At 42.6% G+C, this 23,846-nt stretch overlaps 1 protein-coding gene across 2 annotated transcripts in view; it reads right to left on the reverse strand.

Annotated features, from left to right (window-relative positions):
* The window catches only part of Phka2 (phosphorylase kinase regulatory subunit alpha 2), an 87,819-nt gene that overhangs the window by 14,772 nt on the left and 49,201 nt on the right, over positions 1-23,846 (reverse strand). For both annotated transcript variants that reach the window (XM_059250062.1, XM_059250061.1), the window contains exons 14-23: positions 23,701-23,835; positions 22,921-23,030; positions 21,551-21,695; positions 21,248-21,326; positions 18,011-18,180; positions 16,340-16,513; positions 3,372-3,460; positions 1,851-1,984; positions 968-1,124; positions 150-229 (exon numbers count right to left, since the gene is read on the reverse strand). In XM_059250062.1, coding sequence (XP_059106045.1) covers positions 150-229; positions 968-1,124; positions 1,851-1,984; positions 3,372-3,460; positions 16,340-16,513; positions 18,011-18,180; positions 21,248-21,326; positions 21,551-21,695; positions 22,921-23,030; positions 23,701-23,835 — 1,273 coding nt within the window. The remainder of the gene's footprint in view (positions 1-149; positions 230-967; positions 1,125-1,850; positions 1,985-3,371; positions 3,461-16,339; positions 16,514-18,010; positions 18,181-21,247; positions 21,327-21,550; positions 21,696-22,920; positions 23,031-23,700; positions 23,836-23,846) is intronic.

Here is a 23,846-nt window from a genome sequence, read left to right on the forward strand (position 1 = left end):
CCCCTTGCTCTCAGTATAAGTTCCAGCTTTCTATACTACAAGCACCCACATGACAGGGTATCTTCCAAAGCCACTGCCATCCCTCCCCAATAGTGCAATGCTCTCTCGGTGCTCTTTTGCAGACTGGAGGTCCCCCAGCAGGGACTTACGTGGAGATGGTCTTCTCCCGGGGCTCAGGGGGCAGGCCCACTGTAAGCTGCTTCTGGTGGGACAGCAGATCTGCACAAGCCTGCATGTATTTTTGGTGGGGGGGAAGGTGTACAAAGGAACATAAATTTAGCAAAACTAACTGAGAAGGTTAAGTGCCAACAGTACCAGAAATTTACCTTTATGGACTTCATAATCCACATTGCCCTTCTGAGAAACTAAAACCTAAAACCCAGGCTTAGCAACCCACATAGGCTGGATTCCTGTAATCTTTGTGTCTCCCAGGTGTGGTCCCAGACCTGATCTACCCACTATAGTAAACACTCCAGACTTCTTGCTATTCCGACAAGGTAGGTCGAGGCTTCAGAAAACAAAGATTAGAGTTACTAGCCACACTGTGTTCCTAGCTTAGGAGCCCCTCAGTAGTCACATGTAACAATGACTGGCATCTTACCAGAATACTTGCTTAAAGCCAAAGGAAGTGGTTCTGGATTTTGTAGGGCCTCAGGGATATAAACATTCATGATCACTGTACTGTGACATGTGGAAATAAGTACTTTGTTTCATGCGATTGCTTGGTAAGGCTTTCTGTGGTTAAGAGAGAACCAAACTAATCAACTTGAAAATTTCTTCTTCTCTCCTCTCCTTCCAGAGCAGTGAAAAGTCAGTGGAGGGCCTGGCCAGTGCTGGGTCAGCTTCCCTGAGTCCCTTTATTGACAAGAGGCACATGCCTTGAGCTTCCACAACGAGGAGACTGGAAGAAGAAGGCATGGGGCTAGAGAGAACAAACAGACACCCCGGCAGGCATGCTTATTCTGACCTCAGCCAGGACCTCCACTTTCTTCCTGAGCAGGCCTGAAATGTAGCGGATCAAACCCCATTCTTGATTCAGGCCAGCTTTTCCATAGAGCTCGCTGAGAAGACTGTGAACAGTGACTCCATGCTGTCCAAACAGATTGGTATCCCAGCTGGGCCCCCTGGAAGGAGGCAGGAAAACAGAAAGACGAAGGTCAGAGTGTCAAGGCTGGGTGACGACGCATGGATTGCTGTACACTTTGCCAAGTATTTGGACATTTCTAGTAACTCTGGGTCTCACCAAGAGGCTTCAGTCCAAGCAAACATTTCTATACCATGTCTTCTGAAACAAAAGCTTAGTGTTCACACACCACTATGGTATCCTGGCCTCACCCAGACTTCTGGAAGGCCAGCATCAAGAGGCAGAGAAAAGGACAGAAGTCTCATGTGTGGTGATCCTGGGTAATTTGGGTAAACGTGATCATGGCCTGGCATTGTTGGAATGCCAACAGACCAGGAAAATGAAGTATGGAGAACTAAGTTCAACATGGTGAAGCCCGTAAACTTACTGCTCTGTCCTGAATACTTGTGTTCCCCTCAAACCCCTATACTAAAATCCTAACCCCAGAGTTATGGTACTGGGATGCAGAGCTTTTGGAAAGTAACTAGGCCATGGAGTAAGATCCCTCATAATCCATCAGATTATGAGAGGCCCCAGAGAGCTTGTTGTGCCTCCCTTCCGCCATGTGAGGATAGGATGAAAAGGCACCGTCCATGAGGAAGTAGGCTGTCACCAGACACTGTATCTTGGACTTCCAGCTTCTAGAACTGTGAGATACACTTCTGTTCTTTAGGATGGCAGCTGATAGTGTGTTGCTATAGCAGCCCAAAGAGATGAAGGCACTTACTTTATTACATAAAGAATGTACAGAATGTCTGCTTGGTCCTGTAGGTCTGAGCAGTCTTTCAGTTGCCCAACCAGCTTTTCACAGTCCATTTCACCATGGTCGTCTCTGGGCCACTGGCAGTCATATTCAGGAGTCTGGTCACATGAAAGTCAAAAGTAGGGAAACGAGTTGAGAATGGGAACTTTTAGATGACCATAAAGGGAAACACCAACTTGGCGTTTGAATGGTAGCACTATGCTAGGTTTCATTTTTTTCAGGAAATCTTCTGTACTATGTTATTTATGGGCATTTACTATCTTCAATAGTGATCTATGTCAGTCAACATTTGCAAGGAACTAGACTGAACAGGTTAAAACATATATAAGTTTTATTTATGCAAAGTTCAAAACTAGACAAAACCAACTTCTACTGTTACAGATCATGACAGCCGTGCCTCTCCCCACCATGTACTGGGAACGGAACCCAGGACCTTGCATGACAAATAGTCTACTACTGAGTCACAGCACCAGGCCCCAGCAGGGATCTTTGGACTATGGGATGGGGGTAACTAGGAGGAGGCACAGAAAGTGGCCAATGACAACGCATATGGACTCAGTGGCAATTCACTGCATTCTACTCGTGAATGCACTTTTCTGTCTATATGTTATACTTTAATAAAATATTTGTTTGTTTTCTTCAATAAGGTCTCATCATGCAGCCCAGGCTTCCCTAGAACCTTCTTTGCAACTCAAAAAGACTGAAAAAATTGCAGTCTTCTGCCTCTGCCTTCATGGTGTTAGAATTACAATCACATGCTATCACACCCAGCTTTCAATGAAATATTTTTAGAATGTAAAACAACATAAAGTGCATGTTTAAAACTACCTTAAAAATGAAGTTAGATTAAAATATTCTCCAATAGGCAGAATTGGATATTTTGATTCATATGGGTAAAATCAGGAAAGCTGTCTGAATAAAATAGTAAAAAGGACCAACACCGTGAGATTTCACGTTTGTGCGGAATCTCATTACATTAAGAGTATGAAGAAGCCAGAAGTGGTGGTGCATGTTTATAATAAGTCCTTGGCAGGCCAATGCAGGAGGAGGGGGAATTCAAGGCCAGCCTGGGTCCAAACCTGAAACCCTGTCTTAAAAAAGCAAACCCAAGGGTCTGAGTAATACAGTACTAAAGTCCCATACTCTGTTCTGAGCTCTAGCTGGCTCAGATGAGGAAAGGAAGGCAGTTGAGTGTATTTCTTCTCTTACTGCCTGTGTTCTGGTGAGCAGGCAGAGAGGCAATAAGACACCTCTTCCTCCAGGCAAAACACACAGGTATGCACCAAACTCAGAGCACGCAATGATGCCAACTGCATTCCAGACAACTAAGTGCCTGGATTCACATCAACACGTACAACGTCTCAACTGTGAAACGCTGGGTATAAAGAAATACGCTCTTTAAGTGCCACCATTTGAGACAGTTCTTGGGATTAAGCCAGTATTATCAAGTCTTACATTAGAACAAAACAATTCAAAATACTTTACCTTCTTTAGGAGTGGCTGAGGGGAGTCAACAAGATTCAGTGACTTCCGGTGTCCACTCAGAACTTTAGTTGGCAAAACCATTGGAAAAACTGGAAAAGAAAATAATGAAGAAGGCTCTTGTGAGGAAGAACAATGACAAAGCCCTTTTGGTAGGTACAGGGCATTTCAGGACTGCAAACAGATGTAAAAGAGGTGATGCTTGACTCCACTCCTCTCTCTCTCTTTTTAAAGGCTTCTGTCACCATATCTGGCTTTCATTTCATTTAATTAATTAATTATTCATTCATTCATTCATTTATTGTTTATGTATGAGTGCTCTACCTGCATGTACAAATTTATGCCAGAAGAGGGTGTCAGATCTAATTATAGATGGTTGTGAGACACCATGTGGTTGTTGGGAATTGAACTCAGGACCTACGACTTTATGCCAGAAGTGGGCATCAGATCTCATTATAGATGGTTGTGAGCCACCATGTGGTTATTGGGAATTGAACTCAGGACCTCTGGAAGAGCAGCCAGTGCTCTTAATGACTGAGCCATTTCTCCAGCCCCTCACTCCTCTCTTTTATTTTCCAGATGAGGAAACTGGGACCTACAGAAGGTGGAACATTGGCTCAAGATCACAGGGTTTTATGATGGAGGTGTCTGGGTTTCCTGCTCAGTTTCACTCTAGCATTGCTGGCTGTTCTCAGTTTTACTTTTTATCATCTCTGGATGCTTTTATTATTTGTAGTCATTCAGTACAATGTCTCTGTCTTCCAGGCTATATCACAACTCAGAAAACTAACAAGTAGCTCATGTCTATTTTATGTGTGCACACATACATGGGGAAGCCAGGGCTTTGTGTTAAGTCTGGTAATAGTTTATTTGTGCTGAAATGTGGTGATATTTTATTTGTGCTTTAATAAATAAAGATTGCCTGGAGATCAGAGGGAACAGCAAGCCATTTTAAGTAAACAAAGAAGTCAGGCAGTGGTAGCACACACCCTTAATCCTATCACTTAGCAGGCAGGACCTCTGTGTGTTCAAGGCCACACTAGGGAACAGAGCCACGGGTGGTGACACACGCCTTTAATTCCAGTATCAACCGTAGAGGCCTGTAGGTCTGTACAGACAGAAAGTGACAGAGCTGTATAGGAAGAGGAAGTGATGTGGCTGGGCTAAGAGAGCCAATGAGAGAACAGAACACAAAAGGCATATAAACGTGAGTAGACAGGATGTAACTCGCATTTGGAAGCTGCAGAGTTGGTGAGGTGTTGCTAGAGTTTTCCTGGTCCTGCCTGGCTCATGGTCAGGACAAATCTCTCTCACTCGCCAGTCCTGCAGCTGCTCAGACCCAACCAAGTAAACCCACAGAGACTTATATTACTTACAAACTGTATGGCCATGGTAGGCTTCTTGCTAACTGTTCTCATATCTTAAATTAACCCATTTCTATTTATCTATAAGTTGCCACGTGGCTCATGGCTTACCAGTATCTTAACACCTGCTTCTCATTGTGGCAGCTGGCAGCGTCTCTCTACCTCAGCCTTCCACTTCCCAGAATTCTCCTCTTTCCTTGTCCCACCTATACTTCCTGCCTGGCTACTGACCAATCAGAACTTTATTTATCAATCAATCATCCACAGCAGTGAGGTAAGTTTGGCTGGTGGCTTTCCCTATTTCCCTGATCTCTCTAAGGCTTTCACCCCTATACTGGCTGTGTTTTTTATTTAATAAGACCATTTAGAAATTTGTCTACAGTTAAGTGTCTTCCTCAATTTTTTTCCACATTATTTTTTGAGATAGGGTCTCTTCACTGAACCTGTAGTTCACTCATTCAGCCCCAGTGATTTGCCGCCAACCCCCCACTCCCCACTTGCCATTCCCACCACCACAGATGAAGTGCTGGAGTTATAGATGCACATTGCTATGCCTGGATTTTACATGGGTGCTGGGCACATGAACTCAGATCCTCGTGCTTGTTCAGTAAGCCCTTTACCCACTGAGTCATCTTTCTAGCTCCCTCACTAATGCATATTTAAAAGGGATTCATAAAGCAAGCTAAAGTGGTTCACATCTATAATCCCAGCATTCTGCAGGAGGACTCCAAGTTTAAAGTCAGCTTGGACTATATAGCTGAGTTCATGGCCAGCCTGTATGATACAACAAGACACTGTCACCAAAAAACCAAAACAACCATTAAACAAAACAAGAGCACCTAACTAAAACCAAACAAAAAGACAAATCTTCAAGAACAGGTTAAAAACAGGAAAGAAGATAATAGAAGCATTTTTCAGGAATAGGAAAGACAAAGGTTGAAAGAGAAGTGATTTAGAAAACACAGGACCTGCATATATGTTAGGGTGGTGGTAGCTTGGTGTTCTTGTGAGACTCCTAACAGTGACAGCGGGGGCTGTCTCTGACACTTTTCCCTGCTCTTGGGACCCTTTTCCTCCTACTGGGTTGCCTCATCCAGCCTTGATATGAGGATATGCGCCTAGTCTTATTGCAACTTGCTATGCCGTATTCAGTTGATATCCCTGGGAGGCCTGCCTTTTTCTGAAGGGAAATGGAGTGGATCTGGGGGAGAGGGGAGGTGGGAGGAGCTGGGAGGAGTGGAGGGAGGGGAAACTGGTTGGGATGTAATATATGAGAGAATAAATAAAAATTTGAAAAAAAGGAAAAAGAATACACAGTGCCAGCAAACTCCAAGAACACAATGGGGAATCAACGAACCAGTCAGATCTGCCTTAAGAGAATCCTCTGACATCTCAGGAATTTGCTGTCCTGCTTACTTCTGGAACTGGTGGAGCCCAAGGGAATAAAAACAAAGAAGACTGAAGAGACAGTGTGTGAGATGTAGTGAGCTCCCTAGATGTTTTCTCTCTTTCAGGAGGACAGAAGACTGCAGAGTGAATGAGGGAGGAAGCCTGGGTACAGACTGATTAATACATCTGAAGGCCGGCCGGTGTTCATTCCTTAGAGAGACAGATCAAGGATCCACAAGAACAGTTCTTTCCCCTTCCAGAAAGAGAACAGTAGAACGGGAGACAGTAGAGTACCTCTGAAGAATCAGCCTACATCTCACAGGCCCAAGGCCACAAGTTCCACCCTGTACTGCAGGAGGACCTCTAAAGTGAGAAGTGGAACCTTTACTAAAAGGAAAAGGTGCCCTGGAAATGGAAACCATTAGGGAGAACAAAGTGTAAACATAAAGATAAAAAGCCCTGTCTCTAATGTTTTTAGAATCATAACACATTATATTACATGTATGAAACAAGAACAGATGGAATTTGGGGAATGAAAATTAAAACAATAGCAAAAATGAAAAAAATCCATTAAGGGAAGGACAAAAAGTTGAGCTAATTGTACTCAGAACAGATCAGAAATATGGAAAACAGAACAGAAATGATAAAAATCTCTCCAAGAAGTTAATAAATAAATATATGAAAAAAGAACAGGAATAATATGAGGAAGAAAATGACTCAAAGTTTTTAGAAAAACTTTACAGGATTGAAAATCATGAATTTTCAGATCAGAAGGCCCACTAAGTACCCAATAAAATGGATGAAAACATTCCCATGTCAAGACATACAATTAAAATTTCAGAACCTGTGACCAGAAGATCTTAAAACTTTTCAAAGCCAGCTAATATTTGAAAGATCAAAAGTCAACATAGCCAGATCTCCCATCTTTCTCCAGGGTCTAGCCTGGTGAGCCTCTCCCTCATTCACCTACCTTTCTCACCCCACCAGACCTAGCTCAGGTCTCACATCCAGTGCTCCAGCCTAGCCTGGCCACCTCAGCCTGCACCACATTCGATCTCTAGGTTTCCACCAGGACGGACCTTGCCTACCTCCCAACCTAAAGGCCACTCCCATGCCATATCCAACCTTTCCACCCAGCTAGATCTACACTCACACTCCAGGGTTGGGCCAGGAAGTGCAACCTATATGCCAGCGCAGTATATTTTATCTATCTGACTTCATTCCACCCAAGCCATTTCCAACCTCTAGGCCCATCACACCCACACATCCTTTTTTTCTGTCCCAAGCTGTTCTATCCATATCAGACTTAGAACTAACAAAAGAACTCTCTCTCTCTCTCTCTCTCTCTCTCTCTCTCTCTCTCTCTCTCTCTCTCTCTCTCACACACACACACACACACACACACACACACACACACACACACACACACACACACACACACGGAAGGTCAAGCCAGTATCTTCTTTCTCAAACTTACAAGTCCTATAGGAATTTTGGAGGAGAGTTACCTAGGTGCACCCCAGTACACAGAATTTAAAAGAACCATAAACTTCAATCAAGGAGTTTGAAGAAAACACAAAGAAACAGCTCAATGAAGTGAAATAGAAAGAGCTTAAGAAGAATAAACGTCTGATTAAGGCCCAAGAAAACACAAACATAAAGGCTGGTAGAAATGGTGCCAACAATCCAGGACTTGAGAATGGAATTCAGAAAGAAGACGAAACACTGAGGGGGGCTCAAGCTGAAATGAAGATGGAATTGGAGACGCCAATAATTTAACTAGAAAACTCAAAGGGAAGCCTTACAGGTAGAATGAACAAACAGAAGATAGAATATCAGTACTCAAAGACAAAGTAGAGCCTAGAGACCAAATAAAAAGGAACATGAATTAAAAAAAATTAACATACACAAAGGAAGGGAAAAATATAGGAAGTGTGGGACACCATGAAAAGACCAATCTTTGAATTATGGGCATAGATGAGGGAGAAGAATCCAAAGTCAATGGCACAGATCAGATTTTCAAGAAGGTCACAGAAGAAAACTTCCCCAAAGGAAAGGCATACCCATGCATGTATAAGAAGCACATAGAACACCAAATAGAAAAGACCAGAAAAGAAAATCACCATAGCATATCATAGAAAAAACACAAGTTACAATGTTGTGGGATAGCTGATCATACTCTGACACTCCTGAGGCTATCAATAAAGTTTACTTTGAATCAGAGATCAGAGCTAGCTACCAGCTGACCAAATTAGTCCTAGAAGTTTTGGAGGACCAAGGACATATAGAGATACAGGAAGTAGTAGGGTGGGGCTTAGAAAGATTCCTGGCCTTTTTGGATCAAGGAAGGAGAGAAAGGGGAAGTCACTGGTCACTTCTCTGCCACTTCTCTGATCATTCAGGTCCTTACTCTGATATCTCACTCCAGAGTTTTTATTGATAAAGAATAATTAGATAAATGCTTCATATGGTGTCCACCATGTGGCTTGAATATCCACATAGGGCCTGAAAGTGGTCTCTTGGGTAGGCATGGCCCCTTTAATACAGCTGAGCTCGAGTAGCCTGTGCACTACTGGAGCAGGAGACTAGATAGAAACACCTGCCGCACCATGGACATAGCAGCTTCCCAGAGCTGGGACAGGTAAATGTGGCTCTGCAGCAGCCAGCTTAAGACTAGGCTCTCACAGAACTGAGAGGGTAGAGTCAGCTACCAGTGTGCCATGTGCCACTTATTATTACATGTCATCCTTTTATATGACATGGATAGAAGTTTGGTTATACATGACAGGTGACATATATGCTGATCCCTCGACATGGCAACAGCCCTGAGACTGGATAAATCTTGTTTGCTATAGAATCCTCATGACTTATTATTACAGGCCACACAGTGTACCATTACAAGGTTTGTCTCCTGTGGTCAGAGAACACTGCAGGCACACAGTAAAGCCAGGTCCAGACCAAGAAAACTGCTGAACAGGTAGAGTATGCTTAAAAATGTGCTAGATGCTGAAAAAAAAATGGGTATAGACAGTCATAGAAAACCAAATAGTTTCAAAATAATAAAATAAAGCCTTTAAAGACAGAGTAAAGAAATATAAAAGAAAAAGCCACATAAAGATGGGAAATACAGAGGTTAGAGAGATGGCTCAGTGGTTAAGAGCACTGGCTGTTCTTCCAAAGGACCCAGGTTTAATTCCCAGCACCCACATGGCAGCTTACAACTGTCTGTAACCCCAAAATCTGACACTCTTACACAGACATACATGTAGGCAAAACACTAATGCACACAAAATTTAAAAAAAATGGGAAATACACAGGGTGTCTGGATCCTGTATGGTGCTTTGCTAACTTTGAACTTTTTAAATGCCAATGAACGGAAAACAATAGCTGCTGAGAGACACTGAATTATGGAAAATGCTAAATTAAACCAATTTATATATTTTAAGAATGTCTTAACTTCAGAATGAAGGTCAGAAAATGTGTTGCATTGGAAGATGTTAGGCTTTTGTTTCCACAGGAAATGAAAAGCTAAGGATTCCTTCAAAATTAATGAAAATCAGATTTGATTGGGGGAGACCTGAAAATCTTGGCTACAGACATAAAGGAAAAAAAGCCAAGAAAGACTGTAGGACAGGTAACATAAATGCTGATCCCTCAACATGGGAACAGCTGCGAGACTGGATGAGACATGATAAATCTTGTTGGCTACAGAATCCTCATGACTTATTATTACATGCTTTCCTTTCACATGGCATGGATAGAGGTTTGGTTATACAGTCCAAAAGAACTTATAAAGTTAAAAGATGCTTTTTACCTGCTCAAACATAGAACAAAAAATCACCTTTAGCTGACTTGTGCACACCACATTCCATACTTGTGTTAATACAGATATTTATGTTACCTTTAAAAGGTTGTGTGTTTTCAAAAAAAAGAACCAGACATCAATAAAAACAAGTAGCCCAGGTGATCCAGCCTCTCAGAATGCCTCTGTTGCAGTTTCCTCAAAATTCTGCATCCAGAGCAACTTCAAAGCTGCTAGCTGAGATGATCCTCACAAACTATCCAGCTAAGACTTTCAGATACACTTTCCCACCACACAGAGACTAAACAAAAAATAATACAGTTAGCTCTCCCAGGACTTGACCACGGTCCCAATTTTCTCAGGGTTCCCTATAGATGTTATCATCCCCAGATAACAAGAAGCAGTCTAGAAAACAATGATGATGCCACAGTCCCAAGAGTTGGGGTGGGTGCTTTTTGGTCATTCGGTGGAGTATGGATGTTTGTCATTGTTTGGGGCAGGGGGTTGCAAGTTGTTATTGGTCATAGTTAGGGAGGAAAACTAAGCAAAGGAGATTAGTTTCAGGGATGTCATTCTGAAAAGAAAAAAGGGGATATTGTATAGAAATGACAGGAAAAAGGGTAGATTGTTGAATCTACTTTTAAACTAAAAAGCAACTGCTAGTCTTAAATATTTTACATTGATGTGTATTTTCATATATTGATACAAATTTAAGGTTATTTTTGTTTTAACATACTGTATATATGTTTCTACTCTTATTTAAGGCATTGTACTAATACAGCTCATTTAAAAATGTAATGTATATTTAAGAAATCCAGGTTAATAGTCATCTATAATAATCAAACTTGTAGTCATGTTAGGTATGTTTTCAAGGTTAAACAGAGATAATATTTTAGATAGACGTTCTTCAAACACTTCAGAGACCTACAGATTATAGCATTTAAAATGTTTCAATAACATAAAGCTTTTCATGATAGTAGGATGGCATGTCTGCTCCTGATAGCACCAATTTACTTCAAAAAGGATGATGGGCATCAAAGAACCTCCATATGAAGTCTGCTTCCACTGTAACAAAGCTAGCTCCTGGGCAAAAAACTGACCTTGTCTTGACTGCTGACAGTATGCTGTCCAAATTGGACAAGCAGGACAAAAAAGAAGGTGACTGTTGACCTTTGATAAGACAAGGTGGGACAGTCCTTTGAAATTCCTGCTTCACAGAAAAATCTGTCAGATATTCTAGGCCTTTAGGCCAAAGATGGATGACCCAACATTGCAGAGGAACCTTGGGTGACTGTCTAGGCAACCAAATGTCTCTGTCGTTTCTACAGTTTTAGAAGTTTCTTGCTCTGCACTTCCTGTTTACTCAGGTAATATTATATCCTTCTTGGGTCTTTGATGGGGTTGAAGACTAACTAGTTATAGTTTTCTTTGTTACCAAATTCAGAAAAGAAACTCACAAAAGAGGTGCAACATATGTAAGGATGAGAGACATAAAAGCTTAAATTGTTTATCTAAGAAAATTTTGAAAGCCAGATGATCCTGTAGCAATGCATTATAAATCCTAAAATATCAAGACTGTCTCTTATTATGTCAGAAGCTACACACACAAAGTCTTACTAACATGACTACCTAAACACGAGATGAACAAAGACGACACAACAGACATGCCAAAATATGTTGTTGTTTTTTTTTTGTTTTTTTTTTTACTTTTACTCTTTGGGGGACCCACCACACATCTCTCGATTAATTACATACATGGAGAATTATTCTTTCTTATGAACACACAGCCTTAGCTTGGTTTGTTTCTAGCCAGCTTTTCTTTTTTTTTTTTCTCTTTCATATATTTACACAAGTTCAAAATGATATTCACAGCATCTTCTAAATTTTGGCCAAGAGTCAAAAAAATGCATTTTTTTTCCTCTTACTCAGTATCTTATGAGTGTCTTTTTTTTTAAAATTTTTATTTTGCAATACAATTCAGTTCTACATATCAGCCACAGATTTCCTTGTTCTCCCACCTCCCACCCCCCTCACCTTCCCCCCAGCCTGCCCCCCATTCCAATCTCCTCCAGGGTAAAGCCTTCCCCACAGACTGAGATCAACCTGGTAGATTCAGTCCAGGTAGGTCCAGTCCCCTCCTCCCAGGCCGAGCCAAGGGACCCTGCATAGGCCCCAGGTTTCAAACAGCCGACTCATGCAATGAGCACAGGACCCGGTGCCACTGCCTGGATGCCTCCCAAACAGATCAGGCCAATCAACTGTCTCACCCACTCAGAGGGCCTGATCCAGTTGGTGACCCCTCAGCCATTGGTTCATATTTCATGTGTTTCCGTTCGTTTGGCTATTTGTCCCTGTGCTTTATCCAACCTTGGTCTCAACAATTCTCGCTCATATAAACCCTCCTCATTCTCACTAATTGGACTCCCAGAGATCCACCCGGGGCCTAGTCATGGATCTCTGCATCCAGATCCCTCAGTAGTTGGATGAGGTTTCTAGCACGACAATTAGGGTGTTTGGCCATCCCATCACCAGAGTAGGTCAGTTCGGACTGTCTCTCGACCACTGCCAGCAGTCTGTTGTGGGGGTATCTTTGTGGATTTCTGTGGGCCTCTCTAGCACTTTGCTTCTTCCTATTCTCATGTGGTCTTCATTTACCATGGTCTCCTATTCCTTGTTCTCCCTCTCTGTTGTTGATCCAGCTGGGATCTCCCACTCACCCAAGCTCTCTTTCCCTCGAACCTCGCCCTTCACTACCCCCACTCATGTCCAGGCTGTTCATGTAGATCTCATTCCATTTCTCTGTCATTGGGCGATCCCTGTGTCTTTCTTGGGGTCCTGTTTTCCAGGTAGCCTCCCTGGTGATGTGAGTAGCAGTCCAGTCATCCTTGTTCCACATCTAGTATCCTGCTATGAGTGAGTACATACCATGTTTGTCTTTCTGAGTCTGGGATACCTCACTCAGGATGATTTTTTCTAGATCCATCCATTTGTCTGCAAACCTCATGATGTCATTGTTTTTCTCTGCTGAGTAGTATTCCATTGTGTATATGTACCACATTTTGTTTATCCATTCTTCAGTTGAAGGGCATCTAGGTTGTTTCCATGTTCTGGCTATTACAAACAATGCTGATATGAACATAGCTGAACAAGTGCTCTTGTGGTGTGGTTGAGCAATCCTTGGGTATATGCCCAAGAGTGGTATAGCTGGATCTTGGGGGAGATGGATTCCCAATTTTCTGAGAAAGCGCCATATTGATTTCCAAAGTGATTGTACAAGCTTGCATTCCCACCAGCAGTGGAGGAGAGTTCCCCTAGCTCCACATCCTCTCCAGCATAAGGTGTCTTCAGTGTTTTTTATCTTAGCCATTCTGACAGGCGTAAGGTGGTATCTCAGAGTTGTTTTGATTTGCATTTCCCTGATGATTAGGGATGTTGAGCTTAATGTCTTTCAGCCATTTGAGTTTCCTCTGTTGAGAATTCTCTGTTTAGTTCTATAGCCCATTTCTTAATTGGACTGTTGGGCATTTTGATGTCTAATTTCTTGAGTTCCTTATATATTCTGGATATCAGTCCTCTGTCAGATGTGGGGTTGGTGAAGATCTTTTCCCATTCTGTAGGCTGTCGCTTTGCCTTGTTGACCATATCCTTTGCCCTACAAAAGCTTCTCAGTTTCAAGAGGTCCCATTGATTGATTGTTTCTCTCAGTGTCTGTGCTACTGGTGTTCTATTTAGGAAGTGGTCTCCTATGCCAATGCGTTCAAGACTACTTCCTACTTTCTCTTCTAGCAGGTTCAGAGTAGCTAGCCAGCTTTTCTTAACATAATTATCCTATCTACCTTTTGCCTCTGGGCTTTTATCTTTCTCTATTCTATATACCTTTCTTTACTTCTTACTCTGTGGCTTGCTATGTAGCTAGGTGGCTGGCCTGATGTCCTCCTCGATCTTCTCTTCCTAGATTTCTCCTATTTATTCTCTCTGCCTGCCAGCCCCGCCTATCCTTTCTCCTGCCTTGCTATTGGCCGTTCAGTTCTTTATTAGACCATCAGGTATTTTAGACAGGCAAAGTAACACAGCTTCACAGAGTTAAACAAATGCAACATAAAATAATGCAACACATCTTTGTATCATTAAACAAATGTTCCACAGCATAAGTGAATGTAACACATCTTCATTCTAATATTTCACAATAAAAGTAAATAGGAGAAAGATCATGAAGTATCAGTCCTACACACACACACACACACACACACACACACACAAAGAAACAAACAAAAACAAACCCTATAGTCAACTAAAGAATGTTGAGAGCTATAGAAAAGTCTTCTCCAGGAAAGAATATACCAATTGGTTTTCCAATATCAAACAGTTGGCCCTAAAAACATACATACAAGTAACACTGTACAGATTGAGCAGGTTATATTTAGAAATTTATATGTATATATAAGAAGCCAATCATGAAAACCCATATATGGTATGCATCAGCTTGTTCTATATATTCAAAATGAACAAAATATAGAGACAGAAAGACTGATTGCCTGGGAGTAGGGAAGGGACTAATTGGAAATGTTAATGGAGCTGAGGGTCTTGCTTTCTGGGACATGGACATATATGCATATAAAAACAATTAATTAAAAATGAGGTCATGATTTCAAAGAGAGCAAGGAGGGATATACAGGACGGTTTGGAGGGAGGAATGGGAAGGGGGAAATGATATAATTATATTAGAACTTCAAAAATAAATGATTAAAAAATGTGGTGACTAAAAGGTGTGATTTATGTTTAATTATTTGTTTACTTTTCTCTACTTACAAAATTAATCATACATAGGCCAGTGAGATGACTCAGTGAATAAAGGTGCTTAATGCCAAGCCACATAAGCTGAGCTCAATCCTGGGAACCCACATGACAGAAGGAGAACCAATCCCTACAAGCTGCCCTCTGACCTCTACATGTGTGCCTACACCCACACAGCATAAATTTTAAAAAAATGTAACTAAAACTAAATGTGGCCAATAAAGAACTCATCAAAAAACTAACTGTATGCTCAAGGCAAACTCTTGGAAAAGCCAAGTGAGAACATATCAGAAAGCAAACATCTTACCCCGAGAGAATCTTCTTGTCTATATTTATGTAACATATTCTATGGTTCTCCTTCATTTATGTGCAGGCTGTGGATTCCAAATCTGAGGCTGATACTGACAAGGGACTGAAGCGTGCTCCATCAGAAAAGTACTTGTCACGCAAGTCTGAGGACCTGAGTTCCCATACCTACATTAAAAGCTGAACATGGCTACATGCACTGGAATTCCAATATTTTAGAGGTGGAGACAGAAAGATCCCTAAGACTTGCTAACTAGCCAGCCTAGCCTAACCAGAGAGCCCCAGGCCAGTGAGAGACTCTGTCTCAAAAACACAAAACAAAGTAAATATAACAAGGTAGCAAGCATCCTTATTGAGGAACACCCAAGGTTTGAATATCAGCCTTCTCACATATACAGACACATACACACACACACACACACACACACACACACACACACACACACACGTACATGCACACAAATACACATATACACAAACTAATGCTATGAAGTGATGCTTTTAAAAATCTGAAGAAAAATGTATTTTTAATCTAGATTCTACACCTAGTCAAACTGTCAAACGGGTATAAGACATTTGCAAGCATTTTCAGACCCGTAAAGGCTCAATGTTACCCACTACCTGTTGTTTCTAAGAAGGCTACTGGATGTCTTCAACCAAAATAATAGCACTAAGAAAGAGGGAAAATTGAGGTCCAGAAAACAGGAACTAACCCAGAAAGCAAGTCAAGGGAGCAGGCCTACAGCACAGCTGGCCCAGAAAGGGGGAGACTTTTTGCAGACTCTAAGAAAGAAATAGACTCAAGAGATTCACTAATGTGACTCGCCTTGTGGAAATTTTATTATGAGGATACTGGAAGACTTAGAAAGAAGAAAAGCAAGCGAAAAGGACAATGTTCATTTCAGGAAAAGCAGAAAGTAAAAATAGGAACGTAATCATAGTACACTATGCTGTTCAGTTAAGAATACTATCTGTATATGCACCATAAAGTGTGAAGACCGCTTTAACTAAAGTTAATTCCCTTTGTAGGCTAGGGAACAAAGAAGAGGAGTGGTAATTTAAGACAGCTAAATCTTGATCCACACACTAGAATATTATAGGCTAAATTGATACCTCAAAGGACAGAAGTAAACACATTATTTTAGAAATATGGGAATGCCAGAAGAAACATCTAGAAGAGCTGAAAGTGGTCATATTGAAGTAGAAGGTTGGGGGAGGAGGGCACATCTTGCCTTTTAGGATCAACTTAAATTATATTAACACATTACTTTGATAAAAGAATGTATCTTAATGGGCAGAAGAGCTTAATAACATACATGGAGTTTCCAAACCCTTCGCTTTGGCCATCACAGAAAGTATGTCCCGAGTGGAGTGGACAGCGCTGAAAACATGTCTGTCTTCTGACTTCTTACAAAGAGGAGGTAGGTAGCACTTCAAGGATGTGCTTTGAAGAAGGTGGTTGATATACTGGTCAAGTTCATCTTGGCTTTCTGTAATTGGACAACCAAGGAAAAGAATCCATGAAAACGAGCTGTTGAGGAGACAACATTCAGAAACATAAATTTGCACCTCCACTCACACTAAAAGGATAAAGCTAGTGACAGGTATGTCATATGTATATATAAATTTATTGTTTAAAAATCTTCATTGTGGGCTAAGGAAATTCAGAATGAGGCAGTGTTTAAGTCATACCATCCCAACGCAAGCAGTAGAATATGAGAACAACCTGAAGAACAGCAGTTGACATCCTGTCTTAATCTTAGAATAAGCTAAGCCTTATGGAGCTTTCTGCGCCACTTAGAAACGCTGTCTAAAAGTAAAAACAGAGCCCGGTGGTGGTGATGGCGCACGCCTTTAAGTCCAGCATTCGGAGGGAGAGGCAGGCAGACCTCTGTGAGTTCAAGGCCAGCCTGGTCTACAGAGTGAGTTCCAGGGCAGCCAGGGCTGTCACACAGAGAGACCTTGTCTCAAAAAACCAAACCAAACAAACAACAAACAACAAACAAAGTAGAAATGATCACTTTGATCCAAAACCATGTTCAGATGAAGACACATTATATACATGTGGGGTTTCACCCCTCATATCTAATCAAAACTAGGTCATTCCTACCATTCCTTTCAAAAGTGAAGCAATGTGTTTCTCTTTTACGGATCTATTTCGTAAGGGCCTGGTAGTGCAGCTCAGCAGTACAGGCATGCATGAAGCTTTGGGCTCACCCTCAGCTCAGGATTTAGTTTAAACAGCTGTGCGAACCCCTTGAAGGAGCACCGAGAGCAGCTGGTGCAAATGAACCACCGAGGTCTGAGGGGCAAATGGACCACATTAACACAGAAACAAGTAAAAAGAGGGCTGGTGAGATGAGTCAGTGGGCAATGGTGCCTGCTGCTGCCAAGCTTGACAAGCACAGTTCAATCGTCAGGATTCACATGGGGGAGCAAGAGAGTCACCTTCCCAAAGCTGTCCTTTGACCCCTACATATGTTATATATGTCATGGTATGTCACACATACACACAAAGAGAGAGGGGAGAGAGAAAGACAGAGACAGAGAGAGAGAGGGAGAGAGAATGACAGAGAGAGAGAGTGACGGGGAGAGAGAGAGAGAGAGAGAGAGAGAGAGAGAGAGAGAGAGAGAGAGAGAGGAATAGAGAGACAGAGAGAGAGAGGGATAGAGAGACAGAGACAGCGAGAGTAAATAAATAAATGGGAGACATTTTTTAACGTATCAATCTATGAGCAGTCTTGCACCTGAGACTTTCCTATGGGGCTGATGAAACCCTGCTTTCAAGGGCATCCCTGTAATTTAGTTTCTTACACCAGCACTTCATTTGTTTGAGTGAGCAGACTCTTCAGAAGCCTTGTTTTCGTTTGTTTGCTTTTAGCTCACTTGTCAACTGTTTTCTGTATTTGGGTCTTAGGCAATTTTATCATCGTGTCAAGGTTTAAACCAACTCAACCAACAATCCACGGAGGCCCGCTGCAAGGTACCTGGATGAGTGCTGTCCTCCAGGTATCCTCCTATGTCTGACTCACTGTCAGGACTAAAGCTCCCATCACTGACGTCATCAAACAGCTTCTCGTCACAGTCTGGATCCAGGAAGGTCAGGTAGGTGTAGAATGAGGTAGTGAGGAACTCTGCTAGGTTTCCTAGTTTTACTCTGTCAAGAAGGTACTATGTTAGGGATGCAGGTGGAGAATCACTGGGAAACTCTTCACCAGCTAGTTCACACCTCTGTAGGAGTCAATAACTATTGGCCCTATCAAGACAAGAAACAAACCCAAAGATTCAATACAAAAGTTGGGCGTGGTGGGGAACGCCTGTAATTCGATCACTTGGGAAGTAGGAGCAGGAGGACCAGAAGGCTGGGACCATCTTCAGCCTCACAGAAAGTTTGAAGCCAGCCTGGACAACATAAGACTGTGCCTCAAAAAGCAAAAACATCAAAACATTTATTCACAAGTATGAAGTGAAAGCACATAGGATTTAATGGCAAAAGACTCACGCCACATTTCTGTCCCCAAACCTACCAAATACAAATCCACTTTCCTGATCAGCTAACCATTTTACAAAGTAAACTGAGTAAACCCCTTTCAGTTAGAATCAAGCTCTGGGATCTCTCCCTTAAAAACTGGATTAGGAGCAGTAATTCCCCTGGCGTGCTTGTCCCTGCCATGAACCATGGTGAGACAGGTGCAGGGGATTTATGATGCAAGCCACATGCCTCTGAGTGAAGGGTCTCTCTCTAAGCGAGTCACTGGATTAACCCACCATTAACCTACCATCCTCACACTGACACCGATGCACCCTGCACGGGCCCTACTGTACTGGGCTGAGAAGTGCTCCACTGAAAACCAGCAGCTTGGGTCTTGCTAAAGAGGTATCAGCAACTAAGATACTGGGAGCCCACACGCTTTCTGCCCTACAGAAATGTCAGATATTGAAGTGGAAGACAACAGGACCTCCCTCTGAACTCCCAGCATCAGATCAGGATTTAGTTAATATGCGTGAGAACTGAAGAATCCAGAATAGATTGTTTATGGAGGAAATCAGAGTATGCAATACAACACCTCATAGGTGCCCAAGTTTCAATAGGCAAAAGGCACAGGACAAGATGACAGTTGGGGAAGAGAAGTCTGTCCTTAACTGAACAAAAGCCTTCTCATGGAGAGCCAAGGGCCAGTTCCAAGGCTTGTTTTGTTTTGTCCCGGGGTTGGAGAGGTGGTCCTGGAAAGCCAAAATGCAATGGAAACCTTTCCTCTGATGCAGGTGAAAGCAGCGGGCTTTCTGAGGCTAAAGAGAGCTCAAAGGAAGGCAGTCACCTAAAAAGCTTTTGGTAGCAGGAGACTCCAAGTAGGTCTAGTAGGTACAGTGAGTTCAACTTTTTTTTTAACAAAACGAAACAAAAACAACCTTAAATATGAAGAAATCCAAATGGGACTCAACCTTAATTATCAAGACCTGAATTGGGGGCTGGAGTATTGCTCTGAGGTAGAGAGCATGTAAGCCTGAGGCCCCGGATTTGATTCCTAGTGCTACAAAACAAACCATAATTGATTACAACAGGTAGCAGAGAGAGCCTCAGCATTCCAATTTCTTCCATGGTTCTGTTCCCAGTGCTTTGTAAACAGGAGGCCCTAGGTCTAAGGGTTAGAGGTTGGTTCTGGATCACCAAAGGGCTCCCATACCTATTTGTCTTATAGCCCTGGCACTCTGAGCTCACGGTTCCTTACCCATAGATGAGACTGTAGCTTGCCACAAAGCAAAGACTAAATGAGACAATATTCAGGGCACATTGCAAAACTCCTAACTGCACACTATATTCTTTTTACAGCGATCAGATTTCAATAAAATAATGTATTTGGTAAGATGGTTCATTATAGGCCTATGATATTTTCTTCTGGCCATGATGCTGTCTACCAGGTGGCAACTAAGCCAAGCTAGAGGCAAACTGCTCCGAAGTGGATGCTGATGGGAGTTCCAATGCTAGCCCTGCAAATGTAGACAGTACCACACTGGGGACTGTCTTGACTGATACTCCTAAGGGGCCAAGGGAAGCCTGCACGGGAAGCCACTTCTAGGCTACAGTGGGGCCCACAGGAAGCTACAAGGGTACAGATGACAACTTCAGGAGCTGCAAAGAAAACCACTTGGGGCCAAAGTTAAAAAAAGGTTCAGTTCACCTTGAAGGATACCAGTGAGGTAGTAAAAGGAGCCAGTCATTAAAAGCTCTTACATTATTCAAGTTGTCTGACTAAAACCACGGGGACACAAAAATAGATAGGCTGCTGCAGGCGGGCAGGTCAGCAGAGGGCTGTTTCTTGCATATGGCGTTTTAGTTTTCTGCAAGATGGAAAGTGTCCTGGAGATCTGTTTCACATGATAGAAATGTACTTGATAGAAATGTATCATGAGCTGCATACTTAGATATGGTATAAATGGCAAGGTAAAAGATATTTTATCTGAAATTAAAAAAAAAAAATCATGCTTTCCCTGTGGCAACAGGTGGGATGCTGTATGAAGAGGTAACTTGACTTCCAAACACTGTCAGCAGCTGGTGAGCTAGCCCAAGGGAATCCTCTCTGCCTGGGGAAGGTCTCATGGTCTGACTGGATAGTGAGGCTCCATTGGGAAGTTATCTGACATACTCCCAGAGATTCATGGAGATGAAGATGTAGAAGCTACAGATAAATCCTCTACTGTGGGTCACTCAGAAGGACAAAATGAGAAGGTGGTTCCTGTAGAGTTAGCAACCCTATTCATCTAAGGTGCCTGAGAACCATACTGGAGAGAGTTGTACTCTAGGACAACAGACCCAAACAGGTGCCATGCCACTGAAGCTGGTGGACAGGGACTCATGCAGGACTAATTAGGTGCTTTGCTTCTGAGGGCCATTGAGAAATCTGTCAAGTCAGCTTTCATTGAGTACTTCTGGCCCCTCCCTAGGTCATGTTGCAGGAAGGATAACACCTCTAAGAGACTGCAATGTTCACTCTCTAAGATGGTAGACTTCTGGTGCCCAGGAAAGTTTAATAAGCAACGACTAATGTTGCTTTAGACCTGATTCAAGTTGTCCATGGGAGATGGAATTAACTTAGCTTCCTTCTTACTCTAATATTCTGCACGTCTAGATTCAGAAATTGATGCAAACAGTGGGAAGAGGACAGTAAGAGACTTTCAGGAAGGTCAATGCTATTCTTGTTTAATGAAAAGAAATCCCAACTTACCTAGCACCTCCAAAATATCCATCTTCTAGTTTCCTGATTGTAGAAAGAACTGCAGGATGAATATCTGATCCATCACTGGCTAAGGAACAAAAAGATGAATGAGTTTTCTTCATCTGGGAGTATAATGCACTGCAATGTTCTCACCAGCACAACCCAATCAAAACCCTTATGGTACAGAAGATTCCTGATACAAAGAAGTCAAATGGCTAATGATCCCCTTCGGTACTTGGCACTGTCCACAGGAACTGTCCTAAACATTTAGGTAAGAGCCCATGACCCAACAGATGGAGTTCATAGAATTACTGAGCATGGTGTGCGTGACAGGGAAGGTGAGTGTGGGGCGGCCGGTCATCCGCCAGCAGGTGCACAGATAGGCCAGCTCGATCCTCAGCATCTCCACAATCATCTCGTTGTCCAGGGCCAGGTAGAAGTGATGCTGGTCCGTGAACTAAAAGTTAGAACAGGCCAAAGTCAAGGGCCACCCTTCACTTATTTCCACACGGCACCTGTCACTCGGGGCAGCACTGATCCTGAACCTGTTGCCAGGGAAGATATTTGGTACTGGCCTCAATCTTCTGATCAGGCCGCCACTTTCTCTGAGATGAGACATAATAACCTGTCACCTGCCCAGAAGCTGTAGCTATACTGGTATGAAAGGGAAGGTATGTTTCTAAACCTGCCTTCAGCTCCTCCTATAGGGGATCTAAGTGTCTTCCTCACCACTGAGGGCAAATAAGAGCCTGTGATTGCTATCCCTTTTGGAGATACCGGGTTCGCAAATACTTCCCAGGTGAGGGAGAGCTGGGAAGACTGTCCATCTGACTGATGCCTGCTTAATGCCCATCAGAGGCACTATCACATATTCATGCAAATCCAGTTGTCCTCCTGACCTCTGTGCTCGTGCACACTCACCTCAGCAGTTAGAACTTGGAACTAAGAGAAATAGTTTGCAAGGTTGTAAGTGCTGAGGCAAGACCCCACAACCAACCACATGTGCAGGTGGGCAGGGGTCCATGCTGTGACTCACAACTGGCAAAGTGACCACATTGTTAATCTTTCCAGCTTCTCAAATGGAGAAAACATTTTTTTTTGGTATATGCTTCCACTAGGTTAGTTTTCTTTAGGAACAAAAATTCTAAAGGTAAGTACTACAGTCAGTGGATTCTGAATCTCAGGAAAGGGCTGGGGACCTGCAAACCAATGCAGTTGTATGTCATTCTGAGGGTGCTAGGACAACCTTCACAAAGGCTAGGGACTACTCATGTTAGCTGATAGGAGCCAAGGGACATGTCACATTGTAAAGCAATGTGGATTTCTTTAAAATTCATGTCTGGAAGTGATGACATATTCAATTTGATTCAAGTAACACCAATTGAGCACCTACTGTAAGCATTTTCTATACTTCTACCTGATCCCATGCATATAAAATTCTTCCACGTTTGAAGGAGAAATGCTTATAGATAGAAAAGAGAACTTAATAAGAGGATGCTGGATGCTGGCTTATTTTCTACTGCCCCCACTTTTTTCTTGAGATAGGGTCTTACAATACAGCTCTGGCTGGTCTAGAACTCACATAGACCAGGCTGGCCTTGAACTCATGGAGTTCCACCTGCCTCCCTAGTGCTGAAATTAAAAGCATGCACAACCATGCTCAGCTGGCCTGTTCTTTTTACCTGGGGTGTAAAAGTGAAGATCTGGTTCCTAATCACATACAGTTTAGAGGTGCCAAGGACACCAATGTGCCGATATGGTCGACCACCCAACTTCATATTCTTATTTCGTCCTATTTGAAATAGAAAGGAGAAATTGGAGTTAGAGGAAATAAAGTAACAGCTATTCTTGGTGACCTAGGCTAAGGCTGGGCTTTTTTTTGTGTCAGACAATATACTCAGGGGTTTGTTTTCCCAATACCACAGCCTTTCAAAAAGTGGGACAAAGTTGAACAGAGAAACCAATCCTCCCCCCTCTCTTCATGCATGGACATGAACAATGTCAGTTTGTTCTATATGAAGAACTATTAAAAGGACTTTATTAATACTGGCTTTGAATTTACTTAGTAGTCAGCCATAAACCAAACAAATTCAGATTCTAAGAAAAGGGAACCAACTCCTACTTTAATAGGTAAAATGAGTATTTGGGGGTACCACAGATACCAATTAGAAGCTGCATCCTGACATCCATGACTCTTTCAACTGTGACATTTCAAAGGGAGTTGCTTATTCTCCAACAGATCTGCTAAACAGTGGGGCCCTCTTATGGCAGTATGGGTTGGCCGAGCTGAGGGGAATCTGCTTGCCTGTCCATTCTTCTTCACAATGGAGAGGACCCACTGGTTGACCTGCCTAGTGCTCTGCCCAGGTCTCCAGTACTTACAACAAAGTTTTCTCACACCCAAACCTAGAACCTAGAAAGGCCCTCTTTGCCAGCTATCCCCCAATACTTCCCTGACCTACCAAGTTTGGCATATATGTGACTAAGAATCCGGCCTGGCTGGACTTGAATTGGATGCACATCAGCAATGCTCTGGACATTCACCCCATGTTGCCGCAACAGCCCCTTAACATGACTGTTTTCTGCCAAAACAGCGACTGCAAACGAG

This window comes from Peromyscus eremicus, chromosome X, assembly GCF_949786415.1.
Source record: "Peromyscus eremicus chromosome X, PerEre_H2_v1, whole genome shotgun sequence".
In the NCBI taxonomy this organism is placed as follows: Eukaryota; Metazoa; Chordata; class Mammalia; order Rodentia; family Cricetidae; genus Peromyscus; species Peromyscus eremicus.